The sequence below is a fragment of the Triturus cristatus genome, chromosome 4_1 (assembly GCF_964204655.1).
Source record: "Triturus cristatus chromosome 4_1, aTriCri1.1, whole genome shotgun sequence".
NCBI classification, from domain to species: domain Eukaryota; kingdom Metazoa; phylum Chordata; class Amphibia; order Caudata; family Salamandridae; genus Triturus; species Triturus cristatus.
The window spans coordinates 491,409,902-491,429,786 of NC_140585.1; the positions used below are offsets into that span (position 1 = coordinate 491,409,902).

At 43.8% G+C, this 19,885-nt stretch overlaps 1 protein-coding gene across 1 annotated transcript in view; it reads left to right on the forward strand.

Annotated features, from left to right (window-relative positions):
* The window catches only part of SLCO1C1 (solute carrier organic anion transporter family member 1C1), a 536,144-nt gene that overhangs the window by 363,110 nt on the left and 153,149 nt on the right, over positions 1-19,885 (forward strand). Inside the window, exon 11 of the mRNA XM_085652717.1 lies at positions 16,667-16,832. Coding sequence (XP_085508843.1) covers positions 16,667-16,832 — 166 coding nt within the window. The remainder of the gene's footprint in view (positions 1-16,666; positions 16,833-19,885) is intronic.

Here is a 19,885-nt window from a genome sequence, read left to right on the forward strand (position 1 = left end):
GGCAGCATGCGTAGGGACCGACCGACAATTCTGACTGGTGCAAGGAGCCAGCTCGACAGACGGTTGGAAAGTAGTGTCCTACAATGGGACGATGCTTGCTCTGGCACCGCCCTAGAGATTACAGTTTCCCTTTCAATAGCGGTTCGTTCACCATTGAAAGGCTGTCAAAAATGGACTTTGGAGGCCCCTGTCAGGGCCCCCATCACTATGCAGCCTCTGCTGTGAGGCCATACATCCATGCCCTGCGTGCCTGGCTCCTCATGGTGTCTTGCACGTGGGGTATGATTGTTTGTAAACATTCATTTTCCCAATGTGGCTAGTTTCCGACAACCTCGAGCACGGTCTCATCCAAATTCATCAGATGGAACTTTGTTGTATTTCACCTCTTCTTAGCGCCCCTGCATCTCCACTTTGTCTATCTCTGGAATAGAGCAGAGTTTCGTGGAGTCTGCACTGCTGCAACCGGCGGTGTTTGCTGACACTATTTAAAAATTAAAAAGACAGGTACAATGTCTGCAAGGTCCGCGGGCTGCCAAGGAAGGCTTGCCGGGCTGCTGGCAGCCCATGGGCCGTACTATCCGTGGTCTAGATCCTTTAGCTGGGGGAAAGAGTGGGGGGCAGGTGGGAACCATGACAAATGCCTACTTTGCTCATGCCTAAAACTGTCTCTGACCTGTCCTTCATCAACAGCTTCTGTTTCCCTCTCAAGCACAAATGCTCCAGACTCTCATAAAACCCACATGCATTCCTCACCTGCATAATCATAAATTCAAATCTAATAGAACACGTGTTCAAAATGGGCTTATAAGTTTATATTCTACTGTAAAATATTCCTTCAGGACGCTAATTATCGCTGTCAGAAATCAATCAAACATTGGTTCACTTTGCCATCTCATTTCCCTCTGCCTGCTTTGCCCCTTCCAACAGAGTTATGTTGTACCCCAATATCTTCTCATATTAGTTCTGTGTGTTAATCTCTACTCTTTAAATACATCCTTTCTCCACTACCACTATCGACCTTATGTCCATGTCTTTTTGTGCCTCTCAGTGTTACTACAAACTGGCCACACATTGATGATTGATGCCTTTTAATGCCCACCCCACCATGAGAGGTGCGATGGATTCAATGCATCCATCTTTTTCACGATAAGTGTCATCTTGTGTTAACTTGTATGTTTTAAAAGATTAATATCAGATGCTTATTGCATTCTCACTTCAAACAGCTGTAGCTACTACTATCAGACAGCATTGTAAACAATACGTCTTAGAAAGAGATTTGGGTCTGTCCTTTGCTTATGAATGGTTGGCTTTCTCATCATTCTTAGTTCCCTGCTGTTTAATCAATGGTTTTCCTGGCTTGTCTTGCCCATGATACCAGTCAACAATATGTTTTCTATAACTATTTGTGACTTGGCACTCCATGGGAGGTCATGTTCTGCTATTTTCTCTTTGTTGCTCTCTGGTTCTGAAGCATAAGCCTGGCTTCACATGATCAAGCTCTTTGCTTCAGCACCTCCTGCTCCTCTTTTCCAGAGTTGTGGTCTGTTCTCTTCACCCACTCTTAACTGCCTTGGTATTTCTAACTCTAACCATCTCTTACATTTCTACTGACATGAGTGCTTCTAGGCTTCAAAGTCTTTCTTTCTCGCTCGATCCTCCTCCATCTCTTTCCACCACTATTGCTGTGTGAAAAAGTTTGTAAAATTAAACCAGCATTGGCACATAGTATCCAAATCCAACAGGAAATTGCACTGGTTGCCAGTTAGTCAAAGGATCACCAAAGCAATGCAGAGCTTAGGCTTGGAATTTCTTAAAAGCAGTTTTAACTGGTACATCTCAGGTAGGACACTATGGTCCACGACAGCCAAATTTGCCATATTACCCAAGTTTAGGCGATCCTCCTGGGGAGGCAGACATTTTGTGATTGGAGAGGAAAAAGCATGGAACTCCCTCCCTTTGCATATCAAAGCCATGCCCAACCGGTTAGCCTTTAGAAAGGCTTTGAAAAACTGGTTGTTTAATACTGACTAGTTCTAACATTGCTGGCTTCTCCTCTTATAAAAGTGAAGCTAGCACCAAGACGCCTCTGAGCATTCAAGAGCTTTAGAAATGTATTTAACATAAAATAGTCAATAGTGATAGTTGGCAGTCTCGTAATTTTACTTTGAATACTTTCAAGTTGGCTGTCACATTGCTTATAGATGCAACATGCTAGTCATCTTGAAAGTATAGAAATTAAGGTTCATCTGTTTTGGAATGCTACTTATATACTTCTACAATGGATGCAACATTGCATGAACATGCGACAGGGCAGGAACGTGGAACAATATTTACTATACTTCTAAGATGAGCACCACATTGCATGTACACCCAACATGGCAGGGATATGGGAACAATAGTAAATAATGTTCCAAGAATGCTGATCCTTATTTTGTATACTTCCAAGATGGTCTCCTTGTTGCATCTACATGCATCATAATGGCTATCTTCGAACCATAGGCAATATAATTCAGTTTTGAAAACCAAGATTCGGTTATAGGAAAAACCATAAAAGTACATTTACAAAATACATCATACATAAAACAATAAAATAGCATTCCAGGGAGCATGATAAAAGGCATACACAATGTACTGTTTTAAAGTGTGGAATACTTATAATAAATAACAGCTACAGAAAAGACTGCAGAACCCACCAGCAATTTTAATTTCGAAAGCCTCTAAGGGTCCATCTGACTAAATGGACATAGAACATTTAAACACAAAACTGAAGGCCAGTTATCCTTCCATAGATTTACATCATCTGTCTGCTCTCTTCAAAAAGGAACTAACTCTAAAGCATACCTCCAGAAAGGAACTAACTGTAAAGCCCACCTCAGCATTATCTAGAAGTTGCAAATTAGGCAACAAAATTCTACACTGCCTGAATGCTAAATGTCTTAAAAAAGGTTTTAAAAATAATTCTAAATACATTCTAATCAACTTAAAAAAAACATAAAAAGTAGTAAGGACTGGAGAGAAGCATCATCACATGGGCAAACCCGCGGGCTGCTACTAAACATTTCAGGCCTAAGCATAAATCTTAGTAATTGCTAAACAATCTCTGCCCTAAAGTGAACTAAAAGGGACCTTTCTCACCGAGTTAAAGGGAAATGTAAATACAGAATAGTAGCATTAATTCCCCTAAATTGGATAAAATCCTTAACAGAAGGCTTCTCTCATTCATACCTTAACCTCTCTATCCCACTAAGCACCAAAAAAGTAAGCTTGACATTCCATTTATCGCTCTTAGAAAGGGACTCTGGCATATAAAACAAAATGCGGAAGGCCAATGACACATAAGGAATCCTTCAGATAAGCACGCCACGTTAGCCTAAGCTTTTTCTAGACAGTCCCTAATGATCTCCCTGTTCAAGCCTGCTTCCTGTGAGGTCTAGATAGAAACCCAAAGCATTAATGGTGCAAGACACACTCACTGGCATAACGAACCTTGAGGGGGCCTCCCTGCAAGGCACCTGGGGGGGCCCTCTCTGGGCTCAATCATGAGCCCTGCAGCCAGAGTACTGTGCTGAGGGGGCCCCCTGGAGCTTGGGCCCCCCCACACTGCGGGGGCCTGTGTTACACCCCTGGACACACTAGATCCGAAGCATACTGCAATGATAACTATGTGTGCATAATATAGTGTGAGCTGGCTTGTGGGAGTGAGTGGAGTACCCTACAGACTCAATTTTCCTCAAACTGGAGCGTGATGGATCAGAGTAGCTCCACACACCAGCTCCATATAAAGCAGCTGGAACATGCTTAGTTTTATAAACAGAGAGAAAAGTCATCATAGTAGTGTGGCCTTGGGACTGCGGAAGGTTAAGTATTACTTCTGCAGATTTATACATCTTCAGACAAGCATTCTAGACTTGAGTGCACCAACTGCCTGATGATTCAAAATATATACCTAGGTGTGGGAAACTGTTAACCCCTGTCAAGATGTTACCACCAATGGGTAAATTCAAAATGTCAATTTTGCCTGGGCCGCAAGCCATAATATGGAACTTGCTGAAGTGGTAGACTGGCTCCAGTTCCACATAAAAGATACAAAAGACCTTACAAGTTTGCGAAGAGCATTAGGTGTACCGGCATTAAGAACTTCGTCATCCACATAAAATAATGCTGGAATGTGGGTCTTCCCCATCATCGGAACATCAATAGAGGCACTGGCTAGACATGGGATAAGGTTATAGATATAAAGAGTAAATAATAATGGGGTCATGATACAATCCTGATGTTCTCCCAAAGATAAATTGAAAGTGTCAGTCAACCCGCCCATAATGCCTTAACAAACTCTGGCTGACAAGTTAACATGAAGAGTATGTAAAAAACAAAAGAGGCTTCAACACCCATATTCAACAAGAGTGGCACAACTTGGTTCGATTAACACAATTAAATGTATTTGACATGTCTATAAAGGCGAGGTACAGTGGGCAGCACCCAAAATAGGATGCAAATTCAGGCACTGCTCCAGTGTACCCAGCCTGACCTGAAACCATGCTGACAGGGGTAAATAATTGTATTTTCTTTAGATCAGAATTTAAGGAGATAAAACACCTCCCTGCCTAGAATATTCAATCAATCAGTGAAATGGCTCCATAGCACCTAGGGAGTTTAGGTCACCCTTCTTAAAAATCGGAATGATGACTGAGCGAGACCATGAGTGTGGTAACTTGTTGTTCAAAAAAGTGTTACACATGTTGGTAAGCAGAGGGCCCCAGACCTCAGGTTTACACTTCATAAAGTCAATGGGTATACCAACAGGCCAACTAGACAACCAACTAGACGACAACACCACATCCCTCCTGGACAACCTCCACAACATTGAACTCCACCAGTTTGTGACCGAACCCACGCACTGAGCAGGACACACCCTCGACCCCTTTTTCACAACAGAAAACTCCTTCACTTTCAGCCACACCACCGAACTCCTGTGAATAGACCAACGATGCTTCCACTTCACCTTCAGAACACACACCATCCACAGACACCAGCACCTGCTCCCACGAAGAAACCGGACCAAAATCACCGATGACCAGCTCACCTCCTCACTCGGCAACTCCACAATAACCACCGCGGAAGACGATGACCCCAACACTGCAGCCCGAACTCTGCACAGATGGATCTCCGACAGCGCCAACACCATAGCCCCCCTCAAGAAGAACAATAACACACACGCCAAGAAAGCCAGATGGTTTACCACCGAACATCGAGAGTCCAGACGCACATGCCGCCGCCTCAAAAAGGCCTGGAGGAACTCAAAATCCACAGAAGCCCACAACAACTTCAGAGCCGCCACCCACGCCCACCACTAACTCATCAGAAATACAAGAGAAACAGCGATCGAAGACAGAATCTCCACACACGCGCACAACAGCAAAGAACTCTTCAGCATCATCAAGGAGTTCACCCAACCCACCAGCGAGTCTACTGACATTCCTCCCTCACAAGACCTCTGCAAAAAACTCAGCACCAACTTCCACCACAAAATCAAAAACATTTACGACAACTTTGACGAAGACAACCAACACACTGAACCGTCACCAGCCACCCCATCACCCTGAAGCCAACGATTGACAGCTGGATTGCCCTCACCACCGAAGACACACTGAAGACGATGAACTCAATCCACTCCGTGGCCCCCACGGATTCCGGCCCCCACCACATCTTCAACAGAGTCACCAACACCATTGCACCTATGCTTCGCCACACCATCAACTGCTCCTTGGTGAACGCCTCCTTCCCTGAAGACTGGAAACACGCCAAGATCAACCCCCTCCTGAAGACGTTCTCGGCAGACCCCACCGACCTCAAAAACTACAGACCCATCTCCCTGCTTCCGCTCCCAGCAAAAGTCATTGAGAAAGCCATCAACAGCCAACTCACCACCTTCATCGAAGAGCACAGCATCCTCATCTCCTCCCAATCCGGCTTCAGAAAAAACCACAGCACAGAAATTGCCCTTCTCGCCACAACAGATGACATCCGCTTCCTCCTGGACAGAGGAGAAACAGTAGGCCTCATCCTCTTCGACCTCTCAGCAGCCTTCAACACAGTCTCCCACCGCACCCTAACATTCAGACTATACGACTCAGGGATCCGGGACAAGGCCCTCGACTGGATCCACTCTTTCCTCTCCGGCAGAACGCAGCTGGTCAGACTCCCTCCTTTCCTCTCGGACCATACCCCAACCACCTGCAGAGTGTCCCAGGGGTCCTCCCTCAGCCCCACGCTCTTCAATGTCTACATGGCTCCGCTCGCCCCCATCATCAGAACCCACAGACTCAACATTGTCTCATACACAGACGACACCAAACTCATACTCTCCCTATCCAACAAACCCAAAGCAGCAAAACACAACTTTCAAAAAGGCATGGAAGCCGTCGTCAAATGGATGAAAAGCAGCTGCCTACAACTCAACACTGACAAAACAGAAGTACTCATCATGGGCCTACAACCCGATGCCTGGAACGACACCTGGTGGCCCCCCGCCCTTGGAAACCCACCCACCCCCAAAGACCACGCACACAGCCTTGGACTCATCCTGGACTCCGACCTCAAAACGGACTGCTAGATCAACTCTGTCACATCCTCCTGCTTCCACACCCTCCACTCCTACGTAAGACCTTCAAATGGATCCCCCTTAAGCACAGAAAGACCGTCACTTACGCCCTCATCACCAGCAGACTCGACTATGGCAATGAACTCTACGCCGCAATAAACAAAAACCTCACCCACAAGCTAAAAAAATCCAAAAACGCTGCCGCAAGACTGTCCTCAACCTGCCAAGACACTGCCATATCTCCCAGCACCTGCGCACACTTCAATGGCTCCCCATCGAGGCTAGAGTTACCTTCAAGATTCCCACCCACGCACACAATGCCCTCCACAACACCGGACCGGCATACCTGAACAGCCGACTCAAATTCCACGCACCCCAAAGGACCCTACGATCAGCCCACCTCTCCTACGCCGTGGTCCCCTGTGCCAAAAAGACAAGATCGGAAGGCCGCTCCTTCTCCTTCCTCGTGGCCAGAGCATGGAACACCCTACCGCTCCACCTCAGACAGACATCACTCCCCATCTCCACAATCAACCTCAAAACTTGGCTCTTCAACAGACCCCTCCTTGATGAACTGGAACCTGCACCTCCCCTCCTCCCCAGCACCTTGAGACCCTTACGGGTGAGTAGTCGCTCTTAACAAACACATGATTGATTGAGGCCAGGAGCCTTGCCCCCTGGACTTAGCTTAATAGCCACGGAGACATCAGCTAAAAGAATTGACAAGCATGCAGCATCCCCCAACATACTTAGTAGTAACTTGGTTAACCTGTCATCCATCTTTGTGAGATAGATAGACTAACAACATGAAAACCATTCACTGCCAGTAATGCTGAATTACAGCGTGCTGGCCTTGGCATCCTTCTGACGAATTCTATTAACAAACCCCAGAACGTTTTAATGTTCTTCTTGAGTGCTGCAACCTCTGTCTGTTCTCAATCTGCTTGGCAACTCAAACCTTCCTAGAGTCTTGCGGAGCATTCAGACTGAACAGTTTAGGTTGAATAGGAACAACCTTCTCTGGCTTCATTAGGCCTTCTTTAACACATAGACAAAGATTCCCAAAATGAGCCAACAAATCATCCCCCCTTACAACGTTTGATGAATAGGCAAGAAAGGTCCCTTGGTTGTTAGCAATAAGATAGCAAGAAAAGGTTTAGGTGTCAACAGGTACAAACATAGCCTTTGCCCATTGTTAGAAGAAATTGGCAGCGCAAGCGGACTAGCGGGGGAAAGCACTTTTAATGTTGGGAACCGCCCTGTTACCACTAAGGCACTATGGTCACCCCAGCCAGCTGCTAGGGTGTAGCCCTCATTGAAACTCCAGGGCAAATTATGTGTAGAAAAAATATGGTCAATGGTAGAAGGGTGACACTGCTCTCTAAAAGTTGGCACTGGGGTATCATCTTTGTCAAAAAGCTGAATGATGTTAATAGGAACGCATACTGCTATATAAGATGCTAGCTGAGCACCTCTACGGCCCAAGTCTACAACATGGCCAATGCAATCACACTCCCCAAGCTAATGGTATTGAATCTTAGTTTAGCGTTAAAGGCACCACATATAATACAGTTTGGTTGTACTTCCCTTCCAAACCTTGGGACCTTAAGTTCCTCTGTGAAAGAAAACAATTCAGCAAAATCATCACAGACTGCATTAGTAAATTCATCGCTGTAAAATTTATTAAATAAATGTAAAAATAACTCATAGAGTCTTTAATCAGCACATAGTGAGAGGCAGAGCAACAGGTATCTAATTCAGCTACCAAAATATTGGGAAACAGTTTAATCCAAATTGAAACACCGCCCTTAGCTCGACTACAAAAAGCGGGAACTGAGAAGCACTCTCTCAATACAGGGCAAGTGGCCTTGGTCTCTTGGAAAAGAATATTATCAAAATGACTAATAGATGTCAACCAATCTGGATTACTATTCTTGGAACTAATCCCTGTAATATTCCAACTAATCAGTATAAAAAATAGGAGGGCATCAAAGCAAAGGGCACTGGAGTGCTGAGGCCCTTCCCAGGCCCGAGGTGATTTTACACTAAGGACAAAATAAGACGAACAGGTTTGCTATGTCCTCTAGTGGATAAGTAACTAGTCAGTCAATTTGGGAACAACTTGAAAGAACTGCATAATGATTAGCTAATGGGACACCCCAAGATGAGAGCTTACTTTTGGCATACTTGCCAGGGGCAACATGCTGATCAGGTGTCTGGTTAAGGCTACAACTGCTACCTTGCAATACAATAGGCCCTGAAGGTACTGGGATGTACAGAGGTTGACATGGGCAAAAACAAACTGAGGTTTATAGAAATAACCCAACAGGATCATCATAATCTTGCTTTCAATATGTGCCCGGTCAAAAGAATAGGTCAACAAACTGTGGGCTTTCTCGGGTGGCTAAAACTGATGATGACACTATCCCCTTCACAGCTTTTCGGGGATGCACCAATCCAGCCTACCCTACATATCATAATGATCCCCAAAGCAGCAGAAACTGTGAATCCTTTGTTGCTACCCAACCAGTTCAACACCATGGGCCCGATTCACAAAAGTAATCTGAGACAAAATCCTAACTTTACGACTTTCGGTATTCAGAAAAGCCATTTAGGAGTAGCTAGGAATCCTAACTTTACTACTCCTAAATGCCTTTTGTGAATACTGAAAGTCGTAAAGGTAGGATTTTCCTCAGTATGGGAGTAGTAATGTTAGGAATCCTAACTTTAGTACTCCTAAATGCCTTTTGTGAATACCAAAAGTTGTAAAGTTAGGATTTTGTCTCAGTTTAGGAGTAGTAAAGTTAGTAATCCTAACTTCACTACTCTTAAACGCTTTTTGTGAATACCAAAAGTCGTAAAGTTAGGATTTTGTCAGAGATTACTTTTGTGAATCGGGCCTCTTGTTGGTAAGTTGTTCAATGGTCTAAGACTGACCATACAAATGCTAAGGGACCCCTATAAGTACTGCAACATAGGGACAGGTAGCTGGAGGAAGAGGAGGTAAATTGACTAAATACACAATGACGTGGTAACCTGTATGGAGGGCACTCAAAAGTTTTTGGTACCCCTCAAGAGATTTTATCTGCCTTTTCCAAATTTCCTCTTTAAATCCTGGCAATTCCATGAATTGGATGAGGTGGGCTTACTCATCAGGGCACATATACTATATACTATATCATTTAACATGATAGTATAAAGAAATGTGAAGAGGATCTACCTCTCGTTGGTGAGTTGTAAGGTAAGTTCACCTAGCCCAGAGAGGCCCTGTCCCACATAGTCTGTTCAGAGGTGGGCGACTCCTGTTGTCACACTTTCATCAAGGAGAATCGCCCTCCTTATTCCTCACCTGCCCCCAGGAATAGCCATCTGGTGGGGAGGTTAATGTTGACAGCCCGTACAAGACTCCTGCCCAAACTCAGAGCTCAGAGCTAAGATAATTTAGGTTAATCTCCCTGGCATTTACAGGGATTAGATAGTTGAGATGTAGGCTGTAGAACATCATTGCTAGATGTCTTCATCCAGGTACCATTCACAGCCTACAAAAAGTGGGACTGTAGAGGAGTTCAAGCACTTGAAGGGGCACCCACCAGCAAGCCTACATTGGGTTTGGAAGCAGCAGTGGCAACATCAAAAATGCCTCCTAAAACCAGAGACTGTCCTGCATTAGAGCTGCGATCCTGGAGATAGTTGCACTGTGAGAAAGCGGGAGAAACTCAAGTTGGCTTTCTACACCCTTGAGTTGATCCACAATCTGGGATAGTTCCGCTTGAAGAATAGTCAGAAACATTTTAAAGCAATCATCCACTATAGTTTTGGTAAAAGTCTGGATGACGTTTGTGTCCAGACAAAATCCCCCTTGATTTAATTGACTTGATTCCACACAGCAAGAAGCCTTTGCTTCCCTCTTTTTTCTTTTGGCCATCAGAGAACCAGAGCTGGCCATAATTGTGACTTTAAGTGGTGGGTGACAGAAATCAGGCATACTAATGGAATTTATAAAAAGAGTAGCCAAGGCAGAGGGGCTGTTAACCAGATCAGGGGCAGGAGCGGGACAATGACCAAGGAACAAAGATAGGGTACTTTCATTGCTAAATACGCACACCCACCTCTCCAACATTTGATCAATGGACGTGCTTTTAGCTGGTGCAGCAGCTGCTACTGTAGTTACTTCAATTACCTTGCATTTAACCAGTGCCTGCAGAGTACACAGACTTACTGTTACTATCTCAATTTAATTCCAAAATGGTTAGCTGCAGCAATTGCCTTTGCTTATTCTTTGTAAGTTAACAAACATTGGCAAAGCAAGACTGATTGGCTTTGTCAATGCTTGGCTTTACAGTTCTACATATAACTATTTGAAGTTTACTGGCATTTCTTGCAATACCGTTTAAATTCCAATCAAAGAAATATCACTGCCATATTTTTCTTTTCAACATATTGGTTCTGTATGTCAATTCTGCCTATGATTTACATTCAGCATTCTGAAGCCAACTTGAGGACTGGCCACATTTACAAATCAGTAGCGGCTGCTACCGGATGACGGTGGTGAGGTGGGGGAAATGGATTTTTTTTAAAAAGACACCTGAAACAGACGGACAGATGGACGGATGGACGGCCACCTGTCCTCCATCCTCTTCATCTTCCGGTCACAGTCCCGGCCGGTAGCAGCATCAGGAAGCAGCTGGGCAGCAGGCTCTCCTGAGCCAATCACAAGGCTGCAATGCAGCGTTGTCATTGATCTGAGCGCCGTGGTTCTGAGCTCAGATGGGTACAGGGAGGCTTTGCATGTTCCTCACCAGGCTGTGTAATGCAGCCTGGCGGGGAACATGCAAAGAGAGCATTACTGCTTGGCTGGCCCAAGAGGGCCGGCCAAGCAGTCATGCACAAGGGAGTGCAAACCACTCCCTCCCCTGCGCTTCCCAGACCCGCCCACCCCATGAGACACTGACTTCCATAGGAAAAATACAATGATAACGCCATTGTATTTTTCCTATGGAGGAGTGGGATGATGCTCCTCCGCCTTAGCGGAGGAGCCGCCAGTATTACAAATGCCTTTTGCATTCTTACATCAGTTCTCTCCTCCAACAACTCAAGTGCACTGTGCAGAGCGTTTATGATGTTTGTTGCGTTTCTATAAGCTGTCTTCATCCAGCATTTACTACTTTGGGCTGATTTGGTTTATTGACAATAAAACAATCTTTTTTCCGGCAGTTGCAATGCTCTTCTTCTATACTATTTGCTAAATCTTTAGATGCCTTTCTTCACTATCATGAATATTCTAACCAATTTACTATCTTTTAATTGACTCTATATGTCTCCTACTAATGATCAGTTAGATTAAGTCTACCAAAATTCCATTTTTAAAAGAGAGTTAAATACTCCAGACTTTATGAAAGCTTTTAACTGTTTCCAAAATCAGGGTTTTGGCTACCTGGGGCCAAACTCAAAAGGGGACTCTTTCACTTCACTGAGAGAAATACAGACCTGCATTTGCACATTTGATGACATTAGAAAAATGTACTTGTAGGTGATTCAACTTGTGCATCTGTGGATGCACCTTCACAATTTGTGAACAGCCAATGATGTTCTGAATGAATTAGGAAAGGGTTGTGTGACTCTTGGCAAAACAATTGTGTATGAAGATGGGTTTCTAATTGAGGGTGGTGAAGACCCTTCTCAAGCAACAACCACAGTCCCTGTCAGGATGAACCACAAAAGTCACCAAATTAACCTGTACTTAACCCTTTGGTAGCTTAGCACAAAAGTAATCAGCCTTAACTGAGAAGTAACACGTTAAGTATTTTGGCAGACCACAAACATTAATAAAGTGTAAACACAATGCAAGAAAAATCTCACACCAATTTAGGAAAATAAAGAAATATGTAATAAATAATTAGACATCAGAAAAACAAAAATCCAATAAATAGAGCTAGAGATATGCAGTTTCAAAATTTTAGTTAAGTATAATACCTAAAAGAACAACGTGTCACTTGCAATCATCTGGTCATGCTAGACCGTGGAAAAGACACAAGTTCAGGCCAACTTGAATTGAGTGCGGGCCAGATACATGGACCAGGTTAGTCCTGCTAAAAACGTTACCATCTCAAAGTCAGGTGCAACGAGTCCAGAAGGGAGGTTTGGCATTGCAAAAGTTTATTCCGCCAAGTCGAATCGGCAGTTGAAAACTGCATACAGGCTACAAAGACAGGCTTGGGACATGTTTTAAAGGAATACTTAAGTCAGTAGCACAATAAGTTGTACAGGTGGAGGAGACTGCGAGGAGCAGAGAGAGCATCGTGGATGGTCCTCGATGTAGCTTGAAGAGCAGAACTGGCGTTGCGGACGGTCGTCGCTATAGCACATAGATTGGGTCAGGTGTTGAATATGGTCACTGCAGCACGAACGAAGAGTTGAGACTTGACATGGATTGTCATTGCGGGTGGCAGAGTCTCCAAACTAATGGGCTTGTTTATCATCCCAAAGAGCCTAAAACCTCACCCTTTCTTTCCTTGGAACAAGGTGATGGGCCTCTCTCCTTCAGCAACAAGGGAGGCCTCAAGCAGTAGGGCAGTGCTCTGGAGAACAAGGCAGGCTTCAAGCATCAGGGTAGTCACCTGAGAAACAAAGCAGGCCTCAAGCAGAAGGGCAGTCCTCTCACTACAAGGCAGCCTTTCTTAATTCTTTCACAGGTCCAGGGGTGTACTGAAGAGATTGTCTGAGGATTCAATATGTATACATGGTGTCAGCCTTTTAAGTAAGGGAAACATCTAGACATCCCTCCACATCTGGTTCTATAATCTTCTACCCTGCCCAGGCACCAAGGGGTCTAGAGTGACCAAGTATTAGTGTCAAGTACTTTTGGGTGCGCTGGAGGCAGACCCCCTGAAATGTAAGTGAGGCAGGAAACAGTTCCACATGCCCCATCCTGGGAGGAATATACAAAGGCCAACTGGTAACTATTCACAGTTGTGTGACTCAGGACACAGGCTGCATTCACCAAATGGTTAGTGTAGGAAAGTGCCTCTTTTGACACGGTAAGCCCCCACTTTTTTGCCTAATGCCTGATGTGATATCAAACTGTAAGTGCACTCGGTCCCTGCTAACCAGGTTCCCAGTGCCAAATCTCTTTTCCAAAACTGTACCATAATTAGTACATCTTCAACCACCCTTGTAAGTCCCTAGTAAAAGGTACCCCTGGTACTTGGGGCCTAGGTAGGGAAGAGGGCTCACTGGGGCTGCCGGATGAATTGTGAAACCCCAGCCACCCCTCACCAAGCTGCCACTGCAGGCTGCGTGTCTTAGTGCAGACGAAAATTGGCACCAAACCCTGCCTCCTGTCACTAGGACAGGGTTCTCCAACCTAACCTTTTCTGTATTGAGAGCTACTCATGGTCAATAAAAAGCATTGACAGCTAATAATATTATAAGTGTTTTATAAAAAAAAATGTTTTAATGTATCATACTTCAACCTAGCAAAAACATTTTAATTTAATAAGCTGGGCTGCACCAGGTGAGCTACTCGGAGGTAGCTGGAGAGCTACAGTAGCTCACAAGATACTGGTTGGTGACCCCTGCTTTAGGACTTCAACAATCATGGTGTGCTGTGTCGTCCTGCCTTGGTGAGGACTCCAAATACCCCTGAGGTCCTCCAGTCTTGGCAAAATCACCAAGAACTTCCCTTGGAGTGAAGGTATCACTCCCCTGCACACCGCAGGCCTTCATCCAGCTGAGCCCGGTTTGTTGAAGTGCTGCTCTCTGATGACTTCAATGCAGCACTCACACCAAAAGAGGTACACCAGTTCTGGAGGGTCGGATCTGTCTACCCACCAAGTCAGGCAGCCCCAGGACCTACCGGAGCCACACCATACCAATAACCGGGTTACCGCGTCCCCATTAGGAAATAGTGAGATGAAGAGTCTATGCTGGACTCCAATGACAACAGAAGCAATCACTAATCAAGAGACTTTAAGACCCCTGTGACCCACATCCTGAGTGGCCCAGCTGTCCCAAAATTGCCTCTCCAAGTTGCCTGATCCCGAATGAGAACCTTCTCGGCGCACGTCACCAGGCTGTTCTATCTGCTCTGCACCCAGCCACACTGGCCTCAGTAATGACAAACCAGTCATACTCCCATGGTCCTGCGACCCTTGTGACCTCCTCTCTCCAGTGGGACTCACCGGAATTACCTCTAAGTCCTCCTGTGCAGTGTCTTTCCAGGTGACTCCCTTCATCGTAACACAACAGTTACCAACACCTTCAGCACCTTCTCCCAGCAGAATCTGGGATGCTCCCGAACATCTGCTGCTGGAACTTTTAAACCCAGTCCTGCTATCGATCTAAAACCAGAAAGTGAACTTCGTGAAAGCATTGCCTGGTTTTATATGAATTTTCTGCTTTTCTCCATTGACTTCAATGTTGCCTGATGGTGTACAAAAATAATATATTTTCCGAACTCTTAAAAATCGTAACTTCTAAAATACTTACCGTGGATCATAGTTCTTGATCTTAAAATATACATAAAAATCGATATTATTTTTATAAATTGGTCTCTGGTTTATTCTTGAGTAGGTGTCTCATATATTGCCTCTGTGAGTACAACAAATGTTTAGCACTACCCTCTGATACGCCTAACTGCTCGCCCACACTACCACATAAAGGGCATTAGTGTTATCCACTTTAACCGCTATCAGTAAGGGATCCACTGGACTCTCTGCACAGTGTACTACAACATTTAGAGAACCAGCTTCCTATAGTTAGGACAAGAAAATGCTGACTTTCTAGAGGGCCCTTTTCAGAACTGTGACGTAAAATCTGAATATGCCAATAAAAAAGATTTTAAATCACAATTCTTTTGAGACCAAATATGATTTTTCTACCTGTTCCCAATCAAAAGTTAGCACGTATTGAATGTAATAAGGCAACCCAATGTTTTCCTATGGGGTAGGTAGGATTTGCAGTAGTAAATTCAATGTTTTTATTACCAGGACATGTAAAACCTAAAAGTACATATCCAACTTATTAAATACACTGCACACTGCCCTATGGGCTGTTTAGGCCCTGGCTTATGGGTAACTTAGATATATTAAAAAGACTGTTTAGGCTTGCAAATTGTTTATATTTCCAAGTCGCATTGGCAGTTTAAAACTGCACACAGGCTGCACAGGCTTGGGACGTAATTTAAAGGGCTACTTAAGTGGGTAGCACAATAACAGCACAATAACAGCTTCAAGCCCAATAGTAACATCTAATCAACAGGCCCTGGAGACACGCAGTACCACTTTACTAGGGATTTCTAGGTAAATTAAATGTGCCAATTGGGTGTAGGCCAATTTTATCATGTTTAAAGGAGTAAGCACAAGCACTTTAGCACTGATTAGCAGTGGTAAAGTACACAGAGTCTTTAGGCCAACACAAACGAATTTCAGCAAGCAGGAGGTGGTCAAGCAAAAGGTTTGGGGGAAGACCACACCAAAGGCTGTCAGGTCTAACAGTTTGGCGCTCCAAAGCTCCAGGCACTTGCTTCATCATGTTTTCTTAGTCTAAACAGGAGTTAATCGTATCTCTATTAGCTAGTTCCTCTATGAAATTATTGCAGCTCGCTGCATTAATTTTCCTCTTTAAAAGTGAGATGTTAACATGTCCCTACTCATAGGCAAATCCTTAGAAAAAGGCGTTTATAGCCCACCTTAAAAACGTTAGGTCGCAGATCCATGAAGAAATGTCTGTCAAACACACTAAACCATTTATCCACAGGCCTATCAATTTTTCACATTCAATGGAAGTTTATATAAAGTTAAATACATTTCAGTGCAATTTGATGATGTCACTCATTAGTCAGAATCAAGGCATTTAAGTGATATATTTATTTTTGCACTAGTGATACCAAATACTTTTCTTTTATGACTGCTTACCTAAAGCCACCTGTGGTAGACCACATCCCTAATTGATTTACATAAGCGTATCCACTGCTGTTATCCATTTCAAATTCCATCTTACTTGGTTCCCTTCTGTAAAATGTAACAGTGCAATGTCTCTTACATGTCAATCTGTGATTTTTTTTAGAAGCACGCTAACAGCATTTCAAGAGAGCTCCTTGTTTTCAACCTGCAACTCTGACTGCAAATGTTCATCACAGCAGTGGGATCCTGTTTGTGGAGACAATGGAATGACATACATGTCTGCTTGCTTTGCTGGCTGCAGAACTTCTACGGGATCTGGGATAAATCGAGTAAGCACATCTTTTTTTTCCATGTCATTTAAATCTCCACATCCATTGCCTTTTCTCCGAACATTTTGTATTTAGGTCACTCTGCTGACTGGGACCTGCTGTTGGAAAGTGGATTATTAGTAGTGATAAGTATTAAATTACCTCTAGTACTAAGGCCACAAACACAATAAAAGATTCAGTTATTGTCTGAGTAAATTATTCCCATGCTCAACCCTTGGTAGCTGGTAACGAGCAGGCAGGCTTAACTAGGAGACAATACAATAAATAAATGAGACACAACACACAACTCCAATTTTTAAAAATAGATTATATTTTTATGAACAAATACACACCAAACGGACAAAAATCCAATGTTGGGAACCAGAGATATGAATTTTTAAAGAATAAACACTATCCAGTGCTTAAAAATATAGAGCACCGCTTTGGGACATCTGTTCGATATGACCGGGACAAAATTTGAAGCCAACCACAATGGATCCCCAGTCAGATACACTAAGCCGGAGGCCTCAGTCAAAAGTTTACCCCCTTTTATGGAAGATTTTTCTCTCGATGTCGAGTGGTCCCCTGAGCAGGCCGATTTGATGCAATGTCATCGAATTTCTTCTCCGTGAGGCCTCAGTCAAATCCTGAAAGTCTGCAGCTCCGGAGCTTTCAGCAGGAGGAACCTGAAATGCAAGCCTAGTAGCGGTTGAAGGTAGCCAAATTTACTCTCAACGTTGATTCAGTCACCTTATGGAGCTTTTTGAAAAAAAATTCCAAACTTCTCCCGTCTTCTGGAACTTTTTCCTGACATTCCTTCTGATGGTTCAAAGTGTCCAAAACACAAATCCAAGGGTCTGGAATATCCTGGATGGTCCTTGGGATGTCTAGACTACAATTCCCGCCTTGCACCTGAGTAAATCCTTAAAGGTGCACTGGACACACACCAGAATGGGAACTCTTGGTGGAGATGATGCAGGTGTGCTATGTTAAGCTGTAGCTTGCAGGTAGTCCACTCATTAATCCTTCTTGAAGCAAGTAAAAGTCCTTAGGAATGTAGTACCAGATTGTGCAGTAGGTGCAGTCCTTCAGAGTGTAGTCCTTTGGGTGCAGATCCAGATTCCAGCAGGGCAGGTCTTCTTCTCCTTGTAGTTTCAGCCAGCAGATCTGGGGAACTATGCAGCTCGCACATATTTATTCACAGTTTCTGGGCACCAAGTGGGGGGCACCACTTACCAATGAGATGCAGGGAGCCACCGAGGTGTATGACCACTTCCTCCAAATTATGACATATTCTCGTCCCCACTATTCTCTCAAAGTCCAACATAGAGAAAGTGACTCCTTTGGGTTAAATCTGACTAAGCCAGTCCCCTGATGTGGCTACATTTCACCAACACACCCCATCCAACACCCTTACTAATCTAATTACTGAGGCTTGTGTGTGACTGGGGGTGCAGGATGGAAGGGTCAGCCTGTTCTCGTCCCAAACTCTCATTCTCCCTTTGAAGACCAGTTTGGCTCCCATACCCTCTTCCTGCCTTTTGGATTCTGCAGCTAAAGTTCTCCACCCACAGAAAATCAATTTTCTACTCTGACCGGACACTTCACACCTTATCAAGCAGCTCTGGCCCAGCCTGGTAAATACTGGCAATCCGGAGAGGGCAGCTGAAAAGCTGGATTTTGGCTCACAGAAAAGAAATGTTCTATAACATATTTTCTGTAATAGTTATTATAAATCTAACAGTGGCAAGTTGTTGGTTTTGTCATAACCATCAAGTCTTTTCTAGCTCACTCCTGTCAATATTTATAATAAAATAAAATATCTCAATGTTTGCATATGGAGCTAATCCCAAACAATGGGGAAAAACTGAATTGGCAGTTTTTCCCTCACCAGGGCTTATAAAACATATTTTAAAATGTCCCAACTTATAGTTACAAGGCGCCCTACCCCTTGGGCTATTTGAGACTTTGGAAGTACCTTTAATTCCACAGTTGAATTTGCATATAAGTACAATTTAAAAGCAGCCTGTAGAGGTAGGATTTTAAATTGACAGCAGGCAACTCAGCAGTGCACAATATAATGCAGGAAATCTTCTGGGCCTCTAAACCTCCCTGTCCTATTAGATACTAGGAACTTATAGGTAGTTTTAACCTCCTTGCCTTATTATATACTAGGGACTTACAGGGGTCTGTCATCGGCAAGTACAATTATACCTAATCATGTACTTCTAATCAGAGAGCAGGCCCTGGGTCTGGTTACAAGGGCCTAGGGCACAATCAGAGTCCGAAAACCAGCACTTAGTAGTCACAATGGGGGCAGAAAGCGGTCCTGTTTTCTCAGGCCTGCTGAAAATAAGAGTAGCAGAAAAAGAGGTATTACATTAGAATGCACTTCCTACTCATGTCATTGATAAAGTCAATATTTTAATGTTTTTTCCTCATAAATAAAGACATGGTTTTAGTATTCTAGCTCTGTAATCCTATTATTTAATGTTTTGCCACAGGCAATTTGTTTTTCTTCAAGCAGTGACCAAAATATTTTACTCCATGTTAATAATCATATGATTCTTTGAAATGTATTCGGCAGACTGACATATTTATTTTCAAATCAGGCTATTGCTTTTAACCCACGTTATAAAGGTGAATATGTTAAGAAGCTAGTCTTGTTCAGTCTCTGCCCTGATCACTCTGGATTTCATGCAACTGCCGTAACTCAGCTTTTGCATCAACCTATTGTGAAGAGTCTCCTTGCTGTGTTCACTAAAAATGCATAGGCAAAAGCCTGCAAGCATCTAGCAAAGGCAGAATTTGATCCAAGTTCATCCCAAGCCAAAGGGTAGGACAAAGATCCCACCTGTTTGCTAGTATAGATTTGGACTTGTGATGGTAAAGGTGTCTACAGAGAGCTCAGATAAGGGTACCTCTTTTTTCTAGTTTTACTTAGGTATGATAACTAATACATTCTCTATGGAGAAGGTGTACTGGAAATCATTATTTTGACATGTTTTCCCTACATTATTTTTGTTTTCGGAGACTGAATAGTTGATCGTCTTGTCCTCTCAGTAAGTTTGGGC